The sequence below is a fragment of the Scardinius erythrophthalmus genome (assembly GCF_964197995.2).
Source record: "Scardinius erythrophthalmus genome assembly, chromosome: 11".
NCBI classification, from domain to species: Eukaryota; Metazoa; Chordata; class Actinopteri; order Cypriniformes; family Leuciscidae; genus Scardinius; species Scardinius erythrophthalmus.
Genome location: NC_138231.1, coordinates 1,839,296 through 1,865,422, shown reverse-complemented (window position 1 = coordinate 1,865,422; position 26,127 = coordinate 1,839,296). Strand labels below are relative to the sequence as shown.

The 26,127-nt window shown below is 38.9% G+C and overlaps 2 protein-coding genes across 3 annotated transcripts in view; both read left to right on the top strand.

Annotated features, from left to right (window-relative positions):
* Positions 1–25,128, top strand: prpf39 (PRP39 pre-mRNA processing factor 39 homolog (yeast)). 2 transcript variants are annotated; one of them, XM_081379594.1, is made up of 15 exons: positions 15–172; positions 1,569–2,101; positions 3,126–3,251; positions 3,767–3,885; positions 5,020–5,187; positions 5,992–6,154; positions 6,535–6,642; positions 11,500–11,664; positions 12,307–12,433; positions 15,752–16,020; positions 16,945–17,129; positions 18,029–18,103; positions 19,120–19,234; positions 22,418–22,469; positions 24,573–25,128. In XM_081379594.1, the coding sequence occupies exons 1-15, from the start codon at positions 160–162 to the stop codon at positions 24,587–24,589; spliced, it is 2,235 nt and encodes a 744-aa protein (XP_081235720.1). In that variant the 5' UTR covers positions 15–159; the 3' UTR covers positions 24,590–25,128. The 2 variants fall into 2 exon arrangements, with proteins under 2 accessions (XP_081235719.1, XP_081235720.1); XM_081379593.1 differs by lacking the exon at positions 24,573–25,128 and having other exon boundaries at positions 1–172; positions 22,418–22,857.
* A 260-nt stretch (positions 25,129–25,388) lies between these two features.
* Positions 25,389–26,127, top strand: part of faua (FAU ubiquitin like and ribosomal protein S30 fusion a) — a 3,933-nt gene continuing 3,194 nt past the window's right edge. Inside the window, exon 1 of the mRNA XM_081378396.1 lies at positions 25,389–25,479. The gene's annotated coding sequence lies outside the window, so the exon portion shown is untranslated. The remainder of the gene's footprint in view (positions 25,480–26,127) is intronic.

Below are 26,127 nucleotides of genomic sequence, written 5' to 3'. Positions count from 1 at the left end.
GAGTTTCGTAGCGCAGTGCGCATGCGCAAAGCATTCGTGTCCTTTCCTCGTCGCAGCTGGTGTTGAATGCGATAGAGCGCGGCCGTTCGACCACATGTTATCAGCCGCATAAAAACTTCGAAGAAGTTGTGCAAATATCTGCCGTTTTAACCCAGTTTCATGGAAGATTCTGGTAAGTATCCTTCTCTCCGGGTATTTCCCGCGATTCGCGCGCGGTCTTTTCTAGAACACTCTGAGGTAAATCAACGGCGTCGGGTCGTTAGCAGTTCAGCTAACGCGTGAAAAGAGCAGGCCGAAACCAGACCGATGCTATTGAAAACGTTTTCATAATTATATAACATATTTTCCTGGTTTGAAAACTGATTAACCTTTTAAAACAAATCGAACGCGTTGTAAAGCCTGTTTTGATCAGTAGGCTAACTATTTTTTAGTAAACTAACTTCGACGAACCATCGTGTGTCGTTTGACCAGGAAACGCTACAAACATTTAATATAACCATAAATAAACTCTCAAGGTTTTTGTAGGTTTAATTTCCGTTCATGTTTTTTTTTTGTGTGTGTGTGTGCTTTTTTTTTTTTTTTTATAGTGAACATTCCAAAACGTCTGAGTTGATTTGATGTAAACTTGCGGTTTGCGCAGAGTTTGTAGATTCATTCATATCAATCAAGCCTGCTGTTTAAATAGGCTGAAAACTTACGTTATCTTGTGCTAATAGCGCATATTGCATTACAACTTACATATTTTGCCAGCAAAAGTATTATGAAATGATTGTTGTCTTCAGAAAAATGAAAATTATCCCATATTTTACTCTCCCTCAAGGCATCCTAGGTGTTTATGACTTTATTCTTTCAGCCGAACACACAGTTAGCATGTTAAAAAAATCCTGGCTCTTCCCAGCTTTATAATGGGAGTAAATGGAGCCTTAAATTTTCAAGCCCAAAAAAGTGCGTCCATCCATCATAAGAAACCCACATGACTCCAGGGGTTAATAAAGGCCTTCTGAAGTGAAGTGTATTTGTAAGAAAAATATCCGTATTTATTACTTTAATAACTTGCTTCCAGTAATGGCCATACATGAGTTTAGTTCCAGCAGAATAGTGACCTCTGACCTGACGCATGACGTGTTGACGAACATGGAAGCGCAGAGGATAGAGTAAAAACAAAAAAACACTGGTCACGAATTTAGTCTAAAATGAGAATTTTTACAGAGATGTGGGAGGAGCTTGAGTGTGTCGGGTCAGAGGTCACGTCCGCCGGAACTAAACTCTAGTACGGTCGTTGACGGAAGCCAGTGATTATAGTTGATAAAGCTATAAATATGGATATTTTTCTTACAAAAAGTCTTTCTTAGTTGTATGGATTACTTTTATGATGGATGGATGCACTTTTTCGGCCTTCAAAATCTAAGGCATCATTATAAAGTTAGGAACAGCCAGGACTTTTTTTAATATAACAGAAATAAATATGGATTTTTTTTCTTGCAAAAACGCATCGCTTTAATGACGATGATCATGTTTGGGGGTCAAAAACCTGTTTTACGTAACGGTGTCCCATCGGTTTGTTTCAGCTGAGCCCATGACCGGGATGTTGGACACGAACGCCCCTGATAACGGGGACTCGTCTGCGATGGAGGGCTCAGAACCGACCGCACCCGACTGGACCACGGCACCGGCTCCCCCTCTCCCAGAACCGGAAACCCACGAGTCCGCCGTGGAACAGTTACAGCTGTTCTCGCTGGAGCATCTGAAATCCGCAGCGGAAAACATTGACCCGAAGACCAGTCCTTCAGATCTCGTTCTGGAAAACTCAATCCCGGTTGACGGGCAGCCGACGGAATCGAACGGAGACGTCGTGGACCAATCGGTGGAGCCGGATCCGTTGAAACAGACGGGAGACTCCGAGAGCCCTTCCAATATGGAGCTGGAAGACGCTCCCAAAGAAGAAGAACCAGCAGAACCAGGAGCCGAAACAGCAGCAGAACCAACCGAACCACAAGAGCCTGAGTTTCCCACAGAATACGAGCGTCTTTCGAAGGTCGTGGAAGAAAACCCGGAAGACTTTAACGGATGGGTCTACCTTCTGCAGTACGTGGAGCAAGAGGTAAATCACTGAAGACTTTCATCTTCAAAACACAAATTAAGATATTTCTGATTAAAAAGTCCCTCCATTGAAAGTTTATTCACTACAATATATCGCAATACAAAAGAGATCGTGCGGTCGAACGGTTTCATCGCCTGCCCACCGCAGCACCGCAAAAATGTTTTTTTAAAGCAATTACGCAGTATCCGTATTTTCTGTCACCAGTTGACTAGCGTTGTATGGTCACGCGCAACCATTCAAGCGTGACAAAACAAGAGGCCGCGCTCTAAGTCCTGCCTATTACACACACACACACGGAAAAGACGCTCGTCAGTATCGAGGTCTCTTTTATGCCTTGAACAAAACATAACACAGAAATTATGCCAAAATGTCCGTTTTGTCGAGTGTCCTCATAAGAGCAAATGATTTAAATAATATCATAAATGAATGTAGAGATTTGTGAGAAAATGGGACGTGTGTCAGATGGAGTGTCATTAATGCTAATCAAAGAACAAAGGTAAGAGAGTAAATTAGGCCTACTCACTCGACCCGGCGCCAGGAGGACTAGTTTACCGGTAGCCTAATAATCATGAATGCACTCTCTCGTGTGCATGAATGAATCTTTTAACACATCTCCGGCGAACGGCTTCTTCACGCAGAAGAAAAGCTCTTCATAAAGCGCAGTGAAATTCATGTGGCGTTTCCTGATGGGACGAGGTTGTTCGTTAACTTCATTTTATACGTAAAATTCACACGAGCTCTAAACGAATGCGTGACTCCTGCGATTAGTCAAACTTCATTAATGAAACAAAATCAGAGGGAATAGTTTCTTTAATGTATTTTTTATTTTCTTTTTTACCGGTTGGCCGGTCACACGGCTTTCATAGTTTTCAGTTAGGCTTTCATTAAAATATCTTCATTTGTGTTTTAATGATAAACGAGTCTTATGGGTTTGGAGAGAATACTTCTTTTTTTTTTTTTTTGGTGAACTAACCCTTTAATGCTAAAGCATCACAAGCATTCATCAGCGTTTCTTTTGTTTCAGAACCACCTGGTGGCTTCAAGGAAGGCATTTGATGCATTTTTCCTGCACTATCCGTACTGTTATGGGTACTGGAAGAAATATGCTGATATTGAGAGGAAGCATGGTTACATCCAGATGGCTGATGAGGTGAGTCTGATCAAGGGGAATGCACATTGATATACCTTTATTCTGTTATGTGGTTTATTTTGATAGGTGAACTGTCTTTGTAGTGTTAAGAGAAGGAGAGCTATGGGCGTATTATTTTTTTCTGGCACCTCTGCCATGCGTGTTCTTGAAGAGAAAGACCGTCTTTTCAGCTTGCCACTATAAATTGCTATTTTTCTTCACTAAACTAGTGAATTTGGTCAAGATATATTCAGAGATGATAGAGAAGATGTTATAGAATAATAATAATTTAATGAAAACCCATTTTTGATTAAAAAAACTGACATTCGATCTATGTTTAGACCTTACTGAAAACGTAGCAGTGCGACATCCGATGGGTTTTCCCAGATCGCATCACATATAAAAGTGACTTTTGCATCTGATGACCCCTTTAAAACAGGTCTTAAAAGGCATTATATTTAACTCCATGATTCCTGTATATACCCTGCTTTATAAAGGTGCTTTAAAAAGATATGAACCGATTTGAATATTTGCAGGTGTACCGGCGAGGTCTTCAGGCCATCCCGCTCAGCGTGGACCTGTGGCTTCATTACATCACGTTCCTGCGAGAGAACCAGGACACCAGCGACGGGGAGGCGGAGAACCGCATCAGAGCGTAAGTGCACTAACCGGAAGAACATCAGGAGTTTCATAGACAAGTTTAACTCGTTGTGTGTTAACCGCAAGCTCTTAAATTAGACATGTTTTCACATGTTTGCTTTGTTCCAAAACAAGACTTAATGTGTTACAATGTTGCATTTTCATTTTCACAAGTCACATGCGAGTAGTGGTGGAATGGATCAGAAAATTCGCGGTTCAGATCATTCACGGTTTTTGAGCCACGGATCAGATCATTTTTTGGATCAGCAAAGAGGAAAAAAAAATAAAATAAAAATATATATAATAATAATAATAATATATATATATGGGGGGGGGGGCTTTGCCTTTCATTTATTACTTAAAGCTCACTTGAAGGTCTTCGATACCACATTAAAAACTACTAGCCTAACTGATAAAATCAGAGATGAATACTAAATAATAAAGTTTAACAGAAGTATTCAGGTACAGAAATTAATAATTAAGACTAAATGTAAATTGATCTCTTTCTTCACTGTAGAAATGAAATATACACTGCGTGCAGAATTATTAGGCATGTTGATTTTATTTTATTTTTCAGGCACATTTTACCAATTCCGATCCACATTAACCTTAACTACTATTAATTTTGTATTTAATCATTTATAAGTGATATATAATTGCTCCTGAAGGCTGGAAATGAAAAACGCCTTAGATTCAGGTGTGCATAATTATTAGACACGTTTTCTTTTACAGGTAAAATAAGCCAAAAAATAAATTTAACTCAGACTTAAGTCAAATATTATTAAATGCGCATGAGAGGGATTCAGTTCTAATGCAATACTAGACATTGCAGTTAAAGCATGACCATTGGACAGTGAAATGCTCATTGGCTCAGACAAAAACGGGTGAAGAAGAAAAGACACGTTAACTGCAAAAGAATCAAGTGTGAAACCATCAGGACCCCTTTAGTCTCCGGCGCCACCATTTTCCAGAACTGGAACTCCCTGGAGTCTCCAGAAGTGCAGGATATCAGGATCTATTTAATTTTTATTTAATTTTTTAACGTACGAGAATTTTGGACTCGGTGTGCAAGGACCTTTACTCTGAAGATTATTAAATAAAAAAACAGATGCAGATGCCATTGTTCAGTGCTGTGCTTGTGTTCCTTCAGGTCCTATGAGCACGCGGTTCTGGCGTGTGGCACGGACTTCCGCTCGGACCGTCTGTGGGAGGCTTACATCGCCTGGGAGACGGAGCAGGACAAGCTGGCCAACGTCACCGCCGTCTACGACCGGATCCTCTGCATCCCCACACAGCTGTACTCGCAGCACTTCCAGAAGTGAGCACCATACACTCGCATCCAACACTTCTGATATATCGCCACGGCCGATATTTGGCATTTTTAAAATATCGGCATCGACTGATCAGTTTTTCTGATTGGCCGATGTGTCGGAAGCGGGACTCTTATTTTGACGGTGCTCCGGACTCTTATTTTGACGAGCGGCGCTGAGAACTGCAGCGCCTGATCACACAGCGCTCACTCACATTCATTAGTTTTCAATCTCTGTCAGTCATATCTTATACTTTGTTAGACAGAACTGGTAAACACAGAAAGTAAATGGTATGCGAAAAAGTAAAGCGCTTGAATTATTGGAAGACAATATATGTGAAATTAGTTTAATTTTATCGATAAAACAATCTTTTCATGCAAGATTAACGCTGCATATATATATAGAGCCATTTCTCATGGCTATGAGCGTAATATTCCTCATATCCCTAGTATATGATACAGCTTTCATTCTTCAGGTATATATATTTATGGCGGGAAAAATCAGTTTGCGCAATCTGTAATGGAAACGCGGAAATTCCTGATGACATTAAAGGTGCAATGTGTAATATTTTAGGAGGATTTGTTGACAACTGCAGTATCATATACATAACCGTTTTCAGTGGTGTATAAAGACCTACATAATGAACTGCTATGTTTTTATTAGCTTAGAATGAGCCATTTTAACATGACATTTAGAAAATTTCGCGAAAGTTTAGCACAAATCTGTAATGGAAACGCGGCGAATGAGAAATAAGGTTGTTTTATATTTTTTTATTTTATTTGTGCAGGTTTTAAATTTGACTCTTTGTTCAGGTTCAAAGAACACGTGCAGAGCAACAACCCCAAGCACTTCCTGTCGGAGGAGGAGTTCGTGGCGCTGCGAGTGGAACTAGCTAATGCTAACAAGCCTAGCGGAGACGACGCCCCTGGCGAAGAGCTTCCGCCGGGAACGGAGGATCTGCCAGATCCCGCAAAGGTAAGAGAGCCAACCTGCCATCTGTGGGGTTATCAAACATGGCACAGGTAGGCAGGGGCGTCTAGCTGATCCTGGAGACAAGCAAAACGTGTGCAGGTTTGAAGAGGTGTCTTTCCGTTAGCAGCCAATGAAAACCTGAGGGTCCAGGTTGGCATCCAATCAGGGACTTGGGCTTAAAGTGGGACGGGCTCGTGACGAAATGACACCGTCCCTTCCCAGCACCGGGGCTTGGGCCACAGCTGATTCACTGGGTGTGCAAACCGTACTGTTTCTGTCAAACTCATGGTGACGTAGACCTTTTGCGTAGCTGGACATCAGACGAGATAAAATGTTTGCGCTTTCACGACGCGACGCTCAGGACGCTGTGTTTTGCCCTTCAGAGAGTGACGGAGATCGAGAACATGAGGCACAAGGTGATCGAGACTCGGCAGGAGGTGTTCAACCACAACGAGCATGAAGTCAGCAAGCGATGGGCCTTCGAGGAGGGGGTGAGTGTTTTTATGCTAGAAGTCTTTAACCCTCTGGTGCTCGTTTTTTTCACGGGAATGGTATGAAACTTGGTAAAGGTTTTGGCACTTGCTTTAATACACAAATTATGGACATGATTTGAAAAGGTTTAATGGTCCTGAAAAAAATCGTCCCACTTGTGCTCCTCGCGGTCAAATATGACGCATTGGAATGAATGGAGACGAGTTTCCTCTAGTGGAAGCGTTTGGTACTGCAGCCGAACACACTCTCACTGAAAGATAATTTATGGAGATATCAACCTTAATGTGGAACACAACTTGTTTAGATTTATGGCTTTGATTTTAGTGCAGTTTTAGAGTAAAACGTGAAAATAGATATTTCATATAAAATTTGAAAATGTTTATAAAATTTTTCATAATGCACATAAAATTCTGTTTTTTTAAGTACCCTTTTTTTAATTATTATTTTTTTACTTCATCAATAATTTGCCATGTGTCGTCTTTGAAAAGAGATTAAACTTAAGTCTGTCAATTTAAAGCATTCAAGATTTACGACAGTTTAAGTTTTAATTTAATTAAATTTTCAGGACTATGCTAAAAAAACATGAATAAATGGATTATTAATACAGTGTAAATATAATTTTCTATAAAAAATATTAAATAAAATATTAAATAAAAAAAACGTTATCAAACTAAAATATAGTACATTAATTTCATTGACAATTTTTTTTGGTAATTTTTGACCAACACATGAAAAGCACTTTCATGCACTAATCGAAATAAATTCAATCCGACTTCATTATCTGAAAATTCTTTGTATGAACCCCAAAAAATGTTGCTGATTCACAAATTCGTTTGCATGTGTAATATGACGAGCTTTTTTTTTATCAAATACTTGTTAATGTACGCACGTTTGTAATACTGAATCTGTTATGCGCATCACAGCACAACACGTGCACAAGGTATTTCTTAAATCCCATTGATAAAATGGTTGGATTCAAGCTAGTGCTGGGCGGTTTACCGGTTCATACCGAATACCGGTGTTTATTTTTGTTACGATATGAATTTTTAATAAACCGCAATACCGGTGTATGTCGCTTTAATCGGAACGCGGCGCTGCGCGACACAGTCTCACCCCTCATTTACAACACACGTCTGCGGCGCATTACGGCTGCGACAAGGTTTTATTCCGTCCTCCACGCGGTGCATCAAAATAGACTAGGCGCCTATATTTAGCGAAGCGGCGCGGAGAGCCGCTTCTGGGAAGCTTCGATCTGAAACACAAGCATTGACTAGAATGGGCACGAGACGTGTGGGTGAGAGTCTTTTTTCTCGCGGCGCGCGTGTTTTTATACTGTATTAACGTATCTGAAGTGAACTGACGGTCTTTAGAAAAGTTTCTTTGGTATTACGATTGAATCTTTCTTTATCTTTCCTGATAAAGCAGTGTTTATGAGCGTTGCTGCTTTGTGTACAGCCGTTACCGGGGAAACCACTGTTTCTGCCGCTCCTAAAGCGCGTCCTGCTGGCACCTCTTTGTAAACAGCCTTGCAAACCTGTATTATTAATATTAGTGTGGATTTTTTCTATAATATTCACTCATGACAATAAAATAGGGCATTATAAGTAAATCTACTGCACTATTTCCTCTCTCACTCAGTAGAAAATGTGGTTAACACCCATCATGCTTGAAAAAAAAAAAAAAACGGTAAAAACCGTGAAACCGGTATCATTTAGAAAAAAACCGTGATGTTGATTTTTGGTCAAACCGCCCAGCACTAATTCAAGCATTTATTTGCTTAATTTATTTCCAGTTGATTGCATTATTTCAAGGCAACACGATTCCTTTCGGTTCGGTTGAACTGTCAATCTGATGATAAACTGATTATTTGGGTGCATGTTTTTTTTTTTTTATGTGTTCGAGTATTCTACCGATTATTCCATCGATTAAAAATCTAGTTTTAATGAACGGATTGTAGTTGAACCGTCCCGTCCCCTTTAACAAACTCTCAGATCTGACGAACGCTGGTTTTGAGTCGCTGATCGAGAGAAGACCCAGATCAATGCTGGATGACAGGATTTTGTTTGAATAAGAAATTAATGTATGAAATCCAAATTGTATAATAAATAAATATATAATGTAGTTAATCCTTTTTTTTGGCTACTAGAAGTTCTGAATGTCCGGTAACTTAAATTTAGTAGCTAAACTGGCCGGTGAGTGAAAAAGTAGATTTCAAACCCTTTATGTATGTGAATATATTTAGTTTTCAGTTTAATTTTTAGTTAAGCTTGTATGTAAACCGTCTCGTCCCTCTTAAACGCTCACATCTGACGCTGGTTTCGCCCGCTGATCAAGTGTCCGTACTACTCTTACGTTTGTGAAGGATCATGTGACGCTGAAGACTGGAGTAATGATGCTGAAAATTCAAGGAATAAATTCGTTTTTTTTTTTTTTTTTTTTTTTTATAATATTTAACAGTATAATTTTTTTTTTAATCAAATAAATGCAGCCTTGGTGAGAAGAGACTTATTTTAAAAAGCATTGAAAATCTTATCGATCACAGCAGTGAATGTGACTATTTAGTTTTCAGTTTAATTTTTAGTTAGAAAAATCTAGTTTGAATGAACGATTGTACTGACACACACACACTCACATACTCGCACTCTCTCTCACTAGGGGTGTGCCGGTTTCAGAATTGGTGATGACGGTTATGACGTGAGTCAAATGTGACGGTTCATAACATAACCGTCGGCCGGGGGGGCGTTGCGAAGGTCGTCTGTTATAGGACAACTTAGTTTGAATAAACGAGCAGACACTGATTAGCTACTTGGTCGCCTATTAAACAAATAAAATTAATATCTCAACATCCGCACCAATGTTTTTTTTTTTTTTCAAAGCCGCACCCGCCCGCCATCCGCTGATTGTTTTGCGGTCTATGGACGATGCAATGCTCTGCTGATGCGAGCCGCAAGAAAGCCCTTGTCTGTTCTAGAAAGGATGCAGCAAAGATATTTAATGCTAATGTATGAGGCATAGGCCTATGCTGAGTTTCATTAATTTACAATGAGATGCGCTCTAGTTCACAATGAAATGCAATGCAAGTGAACGCGGCGCGCCCGCGCCTGCATGTCGCGGTTATTATATTGTCTACTATGTTTTCTTTTTATTTATTAAATAGGCTACATGAAATTGGTTGATGAAACATTTATTAAAATTAAGATACAATTTGTACAAAACGAAATTCGTTTTAAAGAAAGGCTTTCTACAAAGCAAAACTTGATGAAGTGGTAAAAATCATGTCTGATGATTTACAAAACTTCATTAAGTGGTAAAAACCATGTCTCCCGAAATATTGCGCATCTTATGATCCAATCTTTTATTACAATTGTTTTTTGAGTTAAAATGTAATACACATCATATATACACACACTGTAGGCTATATGTTTCGTTTATCAAACATGTTTGGGGCCAGTCAAGGGCTAAACTGCACGATCACGGTAATGATACATTTGTTATTATTGCAAATGTTTATTGCTAATGTTTATTATTGCAAATGTTTTTCCTTTGTTTAATAAATCTCATAATGATGGCACATCACTATATCATAGTCGTAGCTTTTATTTCTATCTCAAATGATTGGCGGTAGGGGGTACTCGGCAAAGAATCAAATACAGTTGGAAACGACGTAAATCACTAATAACACAGACTGTTCACAATTGTTTTTAATTAGTATTTAAACATTCTCTATGATAAAAAAATGTTTGTAAAAAATATTTTAATAACACGGTTTTGGCGGTTATAGAGTTCTAATGACGGTGTTCAACTATAACCGTCGGTCTCACGGTTATATACTAACCGTCACACCCCTATCTCTCACACACACTCACTCACTCACTCACTCACTCACTCACTCACTCACTCACTCACTCACTCACTCACTCACTCACTCACTCACTCACTCACTCACTCACTCACTCACTCACTCACTCACTCACTCACTCACTCACACAGACACACACTACACTCACTCACACAGACACACACTACACTCACTCTCACACTCACTCACTCACTCTCACACTCACTCACTCACTCACTCACTCTCACACTCACTCTCACACTCACTCACTCACTCACTCACTCACTCACTCACTCTCACACTCACTCTCACACTCACTCACTCACTCACTCACTCACTCACTCACTCACTCACTCACTCACTCACTCACTCACTCACTCACTCACTCACTCACTCACTCACTCACTCACTCACTCACTCACTCACTCACTCACTCACTCACTCACTCACTCACTCACTCACTCACACAGACACACAGACACACACTACACTCACATACTCACTCTACACCAGGGATCAGCAACTCCGGTCCTGGAGGGCCACTGTCCTGCAGAGTTTAGCTCCAACCCTAATTAAACACACCTGAACAAGGCAATCAGTGTTTTCAGGATTACTAGATAGATACAGGCAGGTGAGTTTTTATCAGGGCTGAAGCTAAACTCTGCAGGACAGTGGCCCTCCAGGACCGGAGTTGCTGATCCCTGCTCTACACACTCGCTCACTCACTCGCTCTCTCACTCGCTCTCTCACTCGCTCACACACACTCGCTCACTCTCACTCACTCACTCACTCACTCTCACACTCACTCACTTACAAACTCTCACACACTTGCTCTCACTCACTTACCCGGTCGCTCGCTCACTCACTCTCACACTCACTCTCTCGTTCACTCACTCGCTCTCACACTCACTCACTCTCACACTCACTCTCACACTCACTCACTTACTCACTCTCACACACTCACTCTCTCACACACACACCTGATTACATCTGACGAGCGTTGTGTTCCCCCCCCCAGATCAAGCGGCCGTACTTCCACGTGAAGGCGCTGGAGAAGACCCAGCTGCACAACTGGAGGGAGTACCTGGACTTCGAGCTGGAGAACGGGACGCCGGAGCGCGTGGTGGTTCTGTTCGAGCGCTGCCTGATCGCCTGCGCGCTGTACGAGGAGTTCTGGATCAAGGTTAGCTACACGCGCTCGCGTCCCCCGCCTCCATTCCCTCAGTCCAACCCTCTGCTTCCCCATCAACGATATCATCACTTCCACAGTAAAAACTTGCTGCACTCTTTGCGTGTAACGTTGATATTTGACTGTATCTGTTATATTAGGGGATGGCCTGCTTTGCCACACAAGATTTGACTGCAGCATTTGCCAACTACGTTGCACCTCTCCGTCTCCTTCTACCTTACAGAAACTTATCTTATTGGTTCCATGAAGGTGCTGATGGGTTTAAAACAGAAATTCTCAAAACGATCTTGTGGAAATTCACCAGTGCAGGGGATGTGAAATGAAAGCTCAAGTTTTATGTGTTCTTTTCCCTCTTCTTCTGTTATTCCTCCTCTCTCTGTCTCTCTCTCTTTCTCTCTCGCTCTCTCTCCCTATCTGTTGCTCTCTCTCTCACTCTCTCGCTCTCTCTCCCTATCTGTTGCTCTCTCTCTCACTCTTTCTCGCTCTCTCTCCCTATCTGTTGCGCTCTCTCTCGCTCTTTCTCTCTCTCTCTCCCTTTCTGTTGCTCTCTCGCTCACTTTGCTCTCTCTCTCTCACTATCTGTCTCTCTCTCGCTCTCTCTCTCCCTATCTGTTGCTCTCTCTCTCTCTCCTGAAGTATGCCAAGTATCTGGAGAGCTACAGCACTGAGGGCGTTCGACACATCTATAAGAAGGCGTGCACGGTCCACCTTCCCAAGAAACCCACCGTTCACCTGCTCTGGGCGGCCTTTGAGGAGCAGCAAGGTAAAACGTTACGCTGTTGACTTGGTAAACGGGTATTAAAGGGTTAATTCGCCCCAAAAATAAAAATGATCCCATAATTTATTCACTCTCAAGCCATCCTAGGTGTATATGACTTTCTTCTTTCAGCCGAACACAGTTATATTAAAGATCCTGGCTCTTCCCAGCTTTATAATGGGAATGAATGGACTCGCGTACGGCCATTACTGGAAGCAAGAGATTATAGTTTATAAAGGTCTAAATATGGATATTTCTCCTACAAAAACGCTTCGGACGGCCTTTATTAACCCTTGGAGCCGTACGGCTGATTTCTTTTATGATGGATGGATGCACTTTATTGGGCTTCAAAATCTGTCACCATTTACTCCCATTATAAAGCTGGGAAGAGCCAGGATATTTTTTAACTGATTGTTTGACTGAAAGAACAATGTCTTATACACCTAGGATGGCTTGAGGGGGAATGAACCCTTTAAACAATACTAAAAATCAAGTACTGTATTTTCTGGAATGTAAGTAGATAAAAATGCAACATAAAATGGCGTATTGATCAACGCCAAACCTTAAAACTACTTGCCTCAAGCTCCATGTGCAAAACTGGACTTATCCCACATCCATATTCTCCTCTTTCGCTTCTTCCTTTTCCCAGCGCACTTAATAACCACAAATGCCGAAGTGCGATTCATCTTGCGCTGTTCATTTATCCAGGGCCTGAATTTCATTTTGGAAATTGGGGGGGAAATCCCCCCTTAGGTGATTCTTATGGGGGGGGGGGATTTTTAATTTGAGGGGGGAGTTTAGACTTTTTTTTTTAATTACATTTATCTCGCCTATGTATGATTACTTATTGCATTTTTACAATGGGGTAATTTTGTTCTAAAGAATTTACACAACTCAAGGAAGCTTGATTTCAATCTTTGAATTAAATTGAAAAAAAGTAGCACATACCAATAAAGAGAAAAAAAGAGAAAAGTTTTTGCTTAGGTCTAAAACTAGTATTCAGAAATACTACAGAGACTGAATAAAGTAATCAAATGTAAAATAACACTGGGTAGTATTTTAGTCCTGACAAAATTAAATACATTGGCTATTAATCCTGATTCCTTAAAATGAAAGCTATGTTTTGTTGTTTTGAAAACCAAATTAATCACAGACACATACGGCTGCTGTCCCTTTAAGAGCTAGTGCACGGATCCTGTTTTCATTATACGGTCACGTGCGCTTTATGCTTATTTAAGACATAACCGACTGTGTTTAGAGGATACTCAAGACCGAAATTGACATAATTTTCTTATGTTTTTGACTGTTAAAGCGATGTAATCCACGAAAAATAACTTTTGTTACCCGCGAGCTGTGTGTGAGGCGGTTTTACTCTATGTATGTGTGCAGAGAAAAAAATATCTCTCAGACAGCGCGCAAGTAGCTACCGAAGAGTTTAAAATCGCGTGAATGATTAAACTGGTGAGACTTAAAAAGACGTGCAAATGGTAAACTTTAGTTACTCGTGATGCATTGCTGGCCCGATTATGCAAGTGACAATTCCGTGTATCCCGACTCCCGAAAAGCGAGAGTATCGCTGCCTGCTGCGCGCTTAACGATTGCCTTGTGTAACCCATTTTGAGAGACGAGAGATATAAGACGCAGCGCCGCTGAATCACTCACGCTGTTTGTGAAATTGCGTCTCGCAGACAGTTTTAAAATGACTGATTTGATTTTATAATCTGTGTGGATTCATTAACTAATACAACCTACATGCTAAAGTGAATCAATGTTTGCGGGAATTTCCCGCATTATAAATGGGAGACCTGCGGGAATGATAAAAAATATGCGCAATACCCGCAATCCCGCGCCGAAATTCAAGCCCTGTTTATCACTAGCGCACGCTGATGACGTTTTATTCTTCTATACTGACTTGCATCGTAGCAAAGTTCCTTTCGAGGAAAGTCTATTTGAATCCTGAAATAACACAAACCACAAATAACATATTTCAATAAAATTTGTAGAATTTCTTTTAGTTTTGCTTTGGCTTGGCATTTATTTTGTTTGTCGTTTATAGTGAATGGCATTTATACTTGTATGTTTTTCATTCATGTTCTAAATATTTAGTTTTTTTCTTTGTTATTTTTTTCTGTAGTGATGGGAACTAAACTGTTTAATATGGAAGCTTGTTTCCGCCACAGAATAAAACATTTTAAAAGATAATTGTGATTCTCAGTTGCAAGTTTATTTCTCGTAATTCTGACTTTATATCTCGCAATTCTGAGAAATAAAGTCAGAATTGCGAGATAAAAAGTCGCAATTGTCTTTAAAAATGTTTTATTCTGTGGCGAAAACCAGCTTGAATAGTTAAATATTTGTAAATGTTTTGTTTTTACCGATATTTTACATAATTTCTGAAAGTAGTAATAAAATGTCACTTATACAATGTTTTTTTTTTCTCTCTCAACAATTCAATTTTGACACGGTGCGACTTATTTTCCAGAAAATCTGGTAATTTGTCAAGTCCAGTTTATTTTTATCCCACTTTTCACAATAAATACACATTGTTTCAAAGCAGCTTTACAGAAAATTATGATGTTAATGCTTATATCTTAATATTTTAATGCCTTAAGTTACATTTTATGACGATCAAGCAGTTGAGATTGGCAAAACCAGTCAAAAGTTTTGGATCTGTAAGATTTTAAATGTTTTTAAAAGTCTCTTCTCACCAAAGCTGCATTTATTTGATAAAAAAAACAAAAACGGTAATATTGTGAAATATTATTACAGTTTAAAACAGCTGTTTTCTATGATAATATATAGTGAAGTGTAATTATTCCTGTGATCAAAGCTTCAGCATCATTACTCCAGTCTTCACTTCATTTGAAATTGAAAGATTATATTTCAAATAAATGCGGTTCTTTTGAACTTTCTATTCATGAAAGAATCCTAAAAAAATGGAAACAACTGTTATCAACTGATTAAAAGGATTTAAGCATCAAATCCTCATATTAGAGTGATTTCTGAAGGATCATGTGACACTGAAGACTGGAGTAATGATGCTGAACATTCAGCTTTGATCACAGGAATAAATTACACTTTACTATATATTCACATAGAAAAGTTATTTTAAATGGTCATATTTAACAAAAAAAAAAAATTTAAAACAGTATTTTTGATTAAATAAATGCAGCCTCGGTGAGCAGAAGAGACTTTTTATAAAAACAAAAAATCTAACGATCCAACACTTTTGACTGGTAGTGTGTATAGTATCTCTTTATGTGTGTGTGCACTTTATGCTTGCGTGTTTGTCACTGATCTCTGTAAAATCTGGTGCCCCGACAGGCAGCATCGATGAGGCCCGGAGCATCCTGAAAGCGTTCGAGGAGGGCGTCCCGGGACTGGCCATGGTGAGGTTGAGACGGGTGAGTCTGGAGCGCCGGCACGGGAACATGGACGAAGCCGAGGCTTTGCTGCGGGACGCCATCACCAACGGGAAGAACAGCAGCGAGTCCTCGTTCTACGCGGTGAAACTGGCGCGACAGATGGTCAAAGTGCAGAAGAGCATCGGGAAGGCCAAGAAAGTGCTGATGGAGGCCGTCGAAAAAGACGAGGTCGTGTTATTTTCGCTGAATGAACACAAATATTTAAGTATTTTCATTTGTATGCACCAATATAACAATGCATAATCCATTCAATTTGATAAGATTTTTTTTATTGTCATAATTGATTTTTTTTTTCCATCTCTGCGATAAATATTGCAGTATAAAAAAAACAAGTTTCAGCATTTGACTATTAATGAATCTAGAATTATTGGCATGAGAACATAATTTAAAAAAAAAGTATACTTTTACTATTATGTGACATTATACCCAAATATTCTTCATACAGTGACTACTTTTATAAAAATGTGGGAGCAGAAATGATTCATAACTTTGAGCTGATCATGTTTTGCTGAAGTGTGTTGTCTTTAATTGCTAATGCTCTTTTTACACACAGACTGAACACAGTGAAGCATTGCTTGGTGATTGGTTGAGCTAAACTGGTATTATCTAATTGTGTAGTTAAATTTAACAGCTGACAGATATTCAACATAATTCATGTGTGAGACAGTCTAACAGAAGGACAGACAAAACCAGTCAAATATCAACTGAGTTCATAACTCATATTTTATCACCATTTTCTAAACTATAGCGAATAAACTGTGATGATGTGAGAAATGTTGAAGGTAGTGATGGGAAGTTCGGGTTATTTTAGTGACTCTCGTTCATCAGAATGAACAAATCTTTGAGTCATTTCGTTCATTTAAGTGGCTTTAAATGTTATACTTTTAACAAATCTTAATCACATTTTGAATTAAGAAATCATATTACAGCCAAAGATAATTTACAGGGAATATAAATATTTAATTTACCTTCCGAGTCTTTGGTTCATTTGTCATGTGACACACGCAATTAACGGGATCGTTCATGAATGACCCATCACTAGTTGAAGGTGTCTGAACTCAGGTTTGACTGTGTGTGTGTTTGCGCCTGCAGACGAACCCGAAGCTGTACCTGAACCTGCTAGAGCTCGAGTACAGCGGAGACGTGCAGCAGAACGAGCCGGAGATCATCGCGTGCTTCGACCGAGCGCTGAACAGCTCGATGCCTCTCGAGTCGCGCGTCACCTTCTCCCAGCGCAAGGTCGAGTTCCTCGAGGACTTCGGCAGTGACATCAACGTGTACGTAACTTTCCTCTGTTCTTAAAGGTGCTGTATGTACTAGCGTTTCTACTCTACTGAAGCATAAAAATACCATGTTTGCAGATATTCAGGAAACATGCTAAGATCACGCACTCGTTTCTCTGAAGAACACTTCTACATACAGCCAGCTATTTTACTGATTATTTTACACGTTCTTTGTTATCAGTCGGTTTTTGTTTTGGTCTGTGTGACTCCGCCCTCTGCCAGTTCAGCCAATAGTTTTTCGACACCCCGGGATGCCAGTTGTCGGAAAACACAGCGTATTGTTGCCATGGAGACGAACAAACTGGGTCAGAGATTGCAGATTCCACACAACCTAAAAAGCCTCGATCCATCTAAACATCTCTATGAACGAGAGCATTAAGACGGGGATAAATCTGCTCATTAACTTGCAGTCTGTAAGTGTCCTTGGGTCAGTTGACCCTTCGCAGGGAGTTTGATTGACAGGTGATCTGACCAATCATAAATCGCCATCCAACGAATCCGCCCTTTTTATCCAACAAAGCAGTCAGGAGAGTTAGTAGATTAACGTTGGAGGATTTGAACTTGAAAAACGGAGAGTACTGACGTCTTTCAGCGGTTAAAACCAGCTTTGATATTTTGGACTGCAGTACTGATTTCGACCACTAGCTGTCATTCTTACAGACTGCACCTTTAAGCTCCTTGCACACTGAGTCCGATATTTTCATATGCGTTTTTTCGTATTCGTCATTAGTTGGCTCTAAATTGTAAAAACACCTCAAAATGCTACGGATGCGAAAAACGCAGATAATCGAACCCGATCTGGATTTTTTTCATGACTGGCGAAAATGTCTTGACCTTTACTCTGAACATTAGTTTAGGGAAGCTGTTTTTAACTTCACTGTTTTTAACCGCAGGCTTGTGGCGGCATACGAACAGCATCAGCGGCTCGAGACGGAGCAGGAGACGTTAAAGAGGAAAGCAGAGAACGGGTAAGAGACGCAGGATTCACCTACGGATTGTGTGAATATGTGCTTATTACTAGTGGTGGAACGCATCACAAAATTCACGGTTCGGATCATTTACAGTTTTTAAGCCACGGATCGGATCATACCACATCAAAAACTACTAGCCTAACTGATAAAGTTCAAACATTATTAAAAACAAGTGAACAGACAGTAATAAAATAAGAACAAATACACAAATTACAAGCAGAGATGAAAACTAAATAACAAAGTACAGTTTTCAGGTACAGAAATTAATAATTAGGCCTAAATGTAAAAACACTTTGTTCACTGTAGAAATGAAATATAGTTTTATCTTTGTCAAAGCTGTATTTTGTTGTTTTTATTAACATTAATGACACGGACAACAGTAGGAATATTAGGCTGGTGTCACTTTAGGACCGAATTCACTGATAAAACTGACAAACATCCGGTTTCTTTCTCAACTCTTCACTTATGACAGAGCCAGTTTTACAATACAGTTTGAAGGAGGAAATACTCAGGAATGGTGTCGACTTATGAATTTACACATGGCTTGTTTTAAAGCGTATTAAAAACACCACATAGACACATAAACAACATTAAAAGCTGGATTTTCACCACAGGGGGACTTTAAATGCAGCGAGTTTTACTCATAAATCTCCACTTCAGCAGCTTTACACGCACCAAACTAGAGTTTTATTCATATCTATATTCTGAAGGTTTGTTTTTATCATTCGCCTGATATACAGGACATTTTATTCCTGAAAACATAGCGAAAATGTATTTGTCTGTCGACAGTATTTTCTGAAAAAGAGAAATCCAAAAAAAACTTAATACATCAACTAAATCAAACAGTAATTATGAATCTGACTTTATCCATTGTTCAGATTTCTGCTTTGGATATGTATGCCAATGAGTGCATATTTAATAAGATGGCTAATTTGCATATTTAAAACAACAACAATTTGAGAGAACTTGTAACACACAAAGTTGAGATGAGTGTTTTGTCTGGTATGATGCAGCTCAGAGGAGCCGGATGCAAAGAGACAGCGAACAGACGACCAATCAGCAGCCTCGGGTCAGATGATGGACATGCAGGCCAACAATGCAGGATACAACTATAACAACTGGTATCAGGTCAGTTTCTGACCGTTTCTGACCGTATAGATGTCTGAACATGGGTCTTTATACAGGGTTCGTACAAAGGTGCTTAAAGGTGCAGTCTGTAAGAATGACAACTAGTGGTGGAAATAGGAACTGCAGTCCAAATTCAAAATATCGGAGATCGTCGTTTCTCCCGCCTCCTCAGACTCGACACTCACACGGGTCGCCAGTTTGAGACACGCAACATGCAGTATCACAGACCAAAACAATAACACACATTCCAGCCTGGAAACACATTTCAAAGTAAAATAACTGGCTGTAGTAGTGTTTTACAGAGAAACGAGTGTGTGAACTTAGCATGTTTCCTCAATATATGCAAACATAGTATGGCATCTTTATGCTTTAGTAGAGTGAAAAAGTTACACACTGCACCTTTAAAGTGCTTGAATTTGAAGTCCTGGAAAACCCTTGAAAACAGCCAAATTTATGAAAGGGTACTTGAAAAGTGCTTGAATTATTGAAGGCAAAAAATGTGAAATTAGTGTTTAATTTTATCGATAAAACAATCTTTTCACACAAACGCCGCAGCCCGTCTGATATAGAGCCATTTCTCATGGCTATGAGTGTGATTTTGTACATGAAGTATATGATACAGCTTTCATTCTTCAGGTCAATATATATTGAGGAAATAAATCAGTTTGAATAAGGAAAGCGATATCTATGGAAGCTTGTTTCCGCCACAAAATAAAACATTTTAAAAGATATTTGCGACTTTTTATCTCTCAATTGCGAGTTTACATCTCGCAATTCTGACTTTATTTCTCAGAATTGCGAGATATAAAGGCAGAATTGCGCGAAATAAAGATGTAAAGTCAGAATTGTGTGATATAAAGTCAGAATTCTGACTTTTTTTTCTCGCAATTGCGACTTTATATCACACAATTCTGACTTTATAACGCAATTGCGAGTTTATGTCTCGCAATTCTGACATCTTTTCTCAGAATTGTGAGATATAAAGTCCAATTCTAAGGGGGGAAAAAAAATGGACTTTTTTTTTTTTTTTTTTTACCTCAGAATAGTTTTTAGACTTTTTAACACGCAATTGCGACTTTATTTCTGACAATTCTGCTTCTAAACAAGCTTCCATAGATATCTTTGTCATAGTATCCTTTCAATGATTAAAGTTACCGCAGTCATTGCATCTGCTGCACTTTATTTGGACCATTTTGTTTTTATTGGTTTATTTTTATTCATCTATTTACCTTTTTTTATTTTTTATTTGAAGGTAATATTGTTTGATTAGTGAGATCTCTGATTGGATTCCTTGAAAACCAAAAAGTAGTGCTTTAAAAGTGCAGTGTGTAACGTTTTAGCGGCATTCATCTAGTGGTGAGGTTGTGGATTGCACCCAACAGAAGTTACGCTGGCCGACAGGAAGTGATGTCGTCGTCTGAGACAGCAGAGAGTAGCAGTTAAACAATGAGGTTTCTTTACAAAGATTAATAAATTAGGTTTACTTAATTATTCAGTAAAACGATATGTTATTGCGAATATTATTGTGACTTGTTCATCATTGTGTCAGTGTTTTATTCGCTAACTTTAGCTAGCGTGAAGAACAACACAGTGACGAAACAAGTTTGTCCGTTCAGGGCCACTGTAGAAACATGTCGAAGTAAGCGGACCCGCGGTGTGTGTAGAGAGAAACGCTCGTAAGCTAATAAACACATAACGCTTCATTATGTAAGGTCTTTATACACCACTCCTAATATGGTGATCCTCCTAAATATTCAGTGTTTCCCCTACAATGTATTAAGCAGCGGCGCAGCGCCGCCGCTGGATTTTCAGCGCCGCTGCAAAATCTTCACATGATCAATAATATCACGACATTCACTTACACACGTTGCCATAAAAGGCGCCGTTCACATGCAAATATTTCAAATGTGGGCGCGCGGCAAGTGCGCTCATAATAGAAGCGACGCGGCGCGCGCGTTTTCAGCATGGACAGATCAAAAGGTTTTCAGGCGCGCCTCAGTTCATGGTTGGTATAGCAACGACAGACGCCACGGGAGAGCGAGCAAGCGCTTGTGCAAAGGAGAAAGCGGTACGAACTTTTCTCCGTTGAAGTCTATGGGGTCGCTGTGTCCATTTTTTTACTGTCTATGGAAAATATGCCGTCCCGCCCCTCCGTATTCGGCGGCAATAAGGTTTCATTCTCGCGCAGCTTGTTTTGGTAACTTCACGTGCGAGTCTTTTCCGCTCCGTGTTTGCGCCGCGCTCTCGGTTCCGTGTGTGTGTGTCGGCGCACTGCGCTCTCTGCTCAATGTTCCACTCCATGTTTGCGATGCGCGTTCTGCTCCTATGGTTCTGCTCTGTGGTTAACGGCCCAAACGCTCCAATCATGTACCGATCACGCACTGGAAAAGCAAAGTCCTGCTCAAATAACATGAAATTTCTCAGTAGAAGACTTCTGCTTGCTGAGATGGTATAGCCATGCATGGTAAAATGACCTGCTCTGATCACATACTCTGGTAATAATAGCTTTGTATGACTATACTTTATTTTTTGATAATTAGTCAAAAAATAAATCTGTTAAATCTGAGTATGTTGCATAGAACTGAATGAAGAATAATATATTGATGTTTTATATTTTAATATAGGGCTATTTTCTGTCCAATTTGTGTGGACATTTTTCTTTTTTCCCCCTTTTTTGTGTGTTTGATTTAATTAGTGATTCTACATTTAAATATTGATGATTAGGCTACAAGTTTGGAGGAAATGCAATTAATTGCGATTAATCACAGCAAATTGTGCGATTAATTAGTTATTTTTTTAATCGATTCCCAGCCGTAATATATATATACATATATATATATATATATATATAATTTTTTTTTTTTGACATAGTGCCCCTTTCTTACATTTGAGCCTCAAAATGTATGTCTCAAAATGTACATTTCTATCCACAAAACTTGCCAGAAGTCATGGTTTAAGGGGTTATTAAAAAAAAAAAATCTTCCGGGGGTGCATGCCCCCGGACCCCCCGCGAGCGGCTTGGTAACAACCTCCGGCACGTAACAGCACCGCTGCTGGAAAAATTTATAGGGGAAACACTGATATTACACAGTGCACCTTTAAAGAAATGTCCTTTTACAGTACCTGTACGAACCCTAGTTATACAACTGTACACTCACACCCATCTGTGTTTTTCTCTTCCAGCAATATAACTCGTGGGGAGGTCAGAATTCCTGGGGTCAGTACGGTCAATACGGTCAGTATAACCAGTACTACCCACCGCCTCCCACATAATGACCATCAGGAGTCCTGCATCTTTACACCCGCTCGAACTGCTGCAACACACACACCGTCTCGCATCAGACATTCTGTGTTCCCTTCTGTTGAAAAGTCAGCTTTCCCCCCTTCCCTCTGTCTAAGTGCAACTGAGTTTTTAATGAAGCTTGATTGGTTTAGTGCTTTTGGAGGTTTAGTTGTGTTCAGTGAACGATTTACATTTGTGTGGAAGGAGTGGAGAATGCAACACTTTGAGATGAAATCTGCTCTCCTCAATCAATGTGATCCTATTTTCAGAGATAAACGTGACATGAAGACGTTTTTTTTTTATTTTGACTTGGTTTCATAATAAAGAGATTGACATCCTACACGCCTGTGAATGTGGTTCATTTACTCATCCGGCTGTTTGAATGTTTATACTAACATTATAATATCTATACAGGGCTGCCCACTCTCACGCAATTGACACTTTTTATATGAAACTAATTCTCAGATTCTATCAATTTTATTATGAAATTCAAACAATAAATGCTGTTTTGGCGCTTGTAAATGTGACGTGGCGGATTCAAGCGGCACGTGAACCGATCATCTAAATGAACACGAGTGAACAATAGGCATGTTGAAAGATACAGTACAACTTAGCCAAATGTATATGCCTCATATATGATATCGATCAATCAGTGTTTTTCAACCGTGGAAAGAGGTCAAAAGCTGGAGAACAATGTAAAATAACATTACATTTACCTCAGGAAAGCCATTTAATGACCATAGCACATTAGTTGGCTAGAAAAATTAGCTATAAAGAGTATTTAGCAAAATATGTGCACTATTACATATATTTTTTACTTGTATCATTAAAATATAACATTATTATAACAGCATTATATTTAATTTGAGTTTTTAACCTTTAATAATACCAGCTGACAGGGCTCTCTGTATGTTTACAGCATTAGGTGAGATTTATTTAAAGAAAAATGTACATGTAGGCTTATCTACTGTATGTAATTATCCAAACGAATCAAGATTGGAATCAAATCACAAGAATTAAATTGAAATTGTTAAATTTGTGTCGAGCAATATTTAATACAGTAGCCTATGCACCATGTAAAAACTGTAACGTCACTAAGTTCAATACAATTCTGTTTAGTTACTAAATGTTTTGACAATCAAAATACACTCATTGTGATGCAATTTTTTTACACCGCCCCCAAATCCTAATTCTCGCTCCAAGCTAAACTCAAAAGTTGGCAGCCCTGTCTAAACTGTTGCTTTAAATGTACTATTTGCATTTTGTTTAGCAACAAACTAACCGTTTTATTCTATAGCATCTGAGATTGTATATTTCGAGAAAGGTCTGATGTCAGTGGAGAAAAGCCAAGTCATGTCACTCGGCGGCCATCTTGGAAACGCCTCAGTCATCTCTCTGAAGGACACATCAAATTCTCCAAAGCTGTTCACCAAGCTTGCGATTTTAAGTCACCAATAAAATCTGACAACAACTGTCTCCTAAATGTTAATCATAACTACGTTTTTCAGGCTGGACCAGTCAACGCGCATGCGCAGTCATAAGCGCGCGTCTGAGAACAGTGAGCTTCTAACGACATTATTCACAGCAGCGCCATTTTTGATTTCTAGCGGGAATGAACGCGATGCTGTGAGGAATATACATCTCTTCAGTGGGTTGTACTGTTCTTTAATGTGTTTTTGAATTGTTCTGCTGACGGAATTTCGAGAAAATAAGTGATCTAGGATCATTTTACAGCGGATTCCATTAAAAACACAGCAAGTCTATAATCCCTCACAGCCCCGATTTCAAACCTGTCATGGCGCCGCGCTGAACACGGTCTATGATTGGCTCTTTTATTTAGGAGGCGGGGCTTATTCCGCTAAATCGCGCGTTTCACTGATAAAAGCTTTGCTTATTTCTCATATTACATTTTTATATCAAAATATAAATCATGTTTTAACTAGTTTTATATTTGTACTTGATATATTCGGGCTGGTTTTGTTTACCATTGGCCTCTTAAAAATGTGTGTCAGTCAAATTAAAAGTCTTAAAAGCCTAATTTTTCTTCTTTCCCAGAGAACGTGAGCGTATGAAAACAGATGATTTTCTTTGGTTTTCCAGCATCTTCTCAACAGTGACACTGTATATGATGACGCTGAGATCATCTATTCATCGAGGGACTGATGCTCAAGAAGGAAACAAACACAATAATAATCGACATTTTGTACTGGATAATAATTTTAACATTTACTTTTTGAAATATAGCCTATATACTCTGCTATCAAGGAACGTTCTCTCATGGCTCTTCCAGTAACATTAATAAAGCATTTCTTCAAAATCTTCTGGTCTTTATTAGTGTTCACAAAATGTGTTTGCACACATCTGTTCTTTTTTATTTAATTTTTTTTTAATACATTTTATTCAATTCCACAAGAACTAAATGCATTACATTGTTACACATAAAAAACATCACATAGTTACATAAATTTCAGGATACATGTTTTTTTTGTTGTTGTTTTTTTAAATAATTTGTTCCAAAAGGTTTGTGTATACTTTAAAGTCATTATAAAATGTAGGAAAAATGGTTCCCAAAGTTTCCACTTATTTTCTAATAAAATTAACATTGATTCATTTTTGTGGTTGTTTCTCTTTTTTCTGATTTTATTTATTTATTTATTTGCAAGGACAGTGCATATTAACATAACAGCTCAACTGTAAAATATGCCAGAGTTAGCCAAAAGGCTAGTTTTCATCTGTTTTCATTTCTTGTTCTTTTTCTGATTTATGTATGTATCATTGTATAACGTTCAATATCTGCATTTGAGCGAACGCGCACGCATAATTTTATCTAAAAAAAATAAATAATTTTGCCTTGCTGCATACGTCACGATCACGTGGGCCGCGCTTTTCCCAGAGTTCTTTGCTCCGCACATGCGCACTTTCCTTTCCTCGTCCAGTTGTGGAACGACTAGCATCATCCAATGTAAGGCCTGCTAATCAAATCACTTATTTATCGCGTTTATCGTCTTTAATGTACTTTAATGCTACATGGACTGCATTCATAAGCGTTATCGTGTGTTATGTTCAAACCCTGAGCCGAAATATCTCGGTATAAGCCTTTAAATCGCGTTTATTTTCTCCGGGTGATCCACACGGCGCTCGCGCACGCGACTCACTCTTACACGAGTCTCTGCTAATGTCTGTCATTAAACATTTATTAAGATGTCATTAAACATTTAGTCTCATATATGTTAGAAAATGATAAACAGTTAACTTACAGTAACTTTAAGAGAATGCAGAAAGACGAATATCATGAAAACACGTCCGGGTTTCCGTTATAAAGTACAATAAGGACAATAAAACCTGTTTCGGACCATTAAGAAATATTTATGATTATTATCAGTGTTGAAAACTAGTTATTTACATTTTTATTTCGGGATTCTTTGTTTATTTGAAAGTTAAAAAGAACATAATTTATATGAAATATAATCTTTTTGTAACATGATAAATTTAATGCATCCTTGATGAATTAAAGTATTAATTTCTTACCAAAAAAATTATTATTGTGTATAATGTTACAAAAGGTTCATCAGAGAATCCTGAGAAATAAAATGCATCAATGTTTCCACAT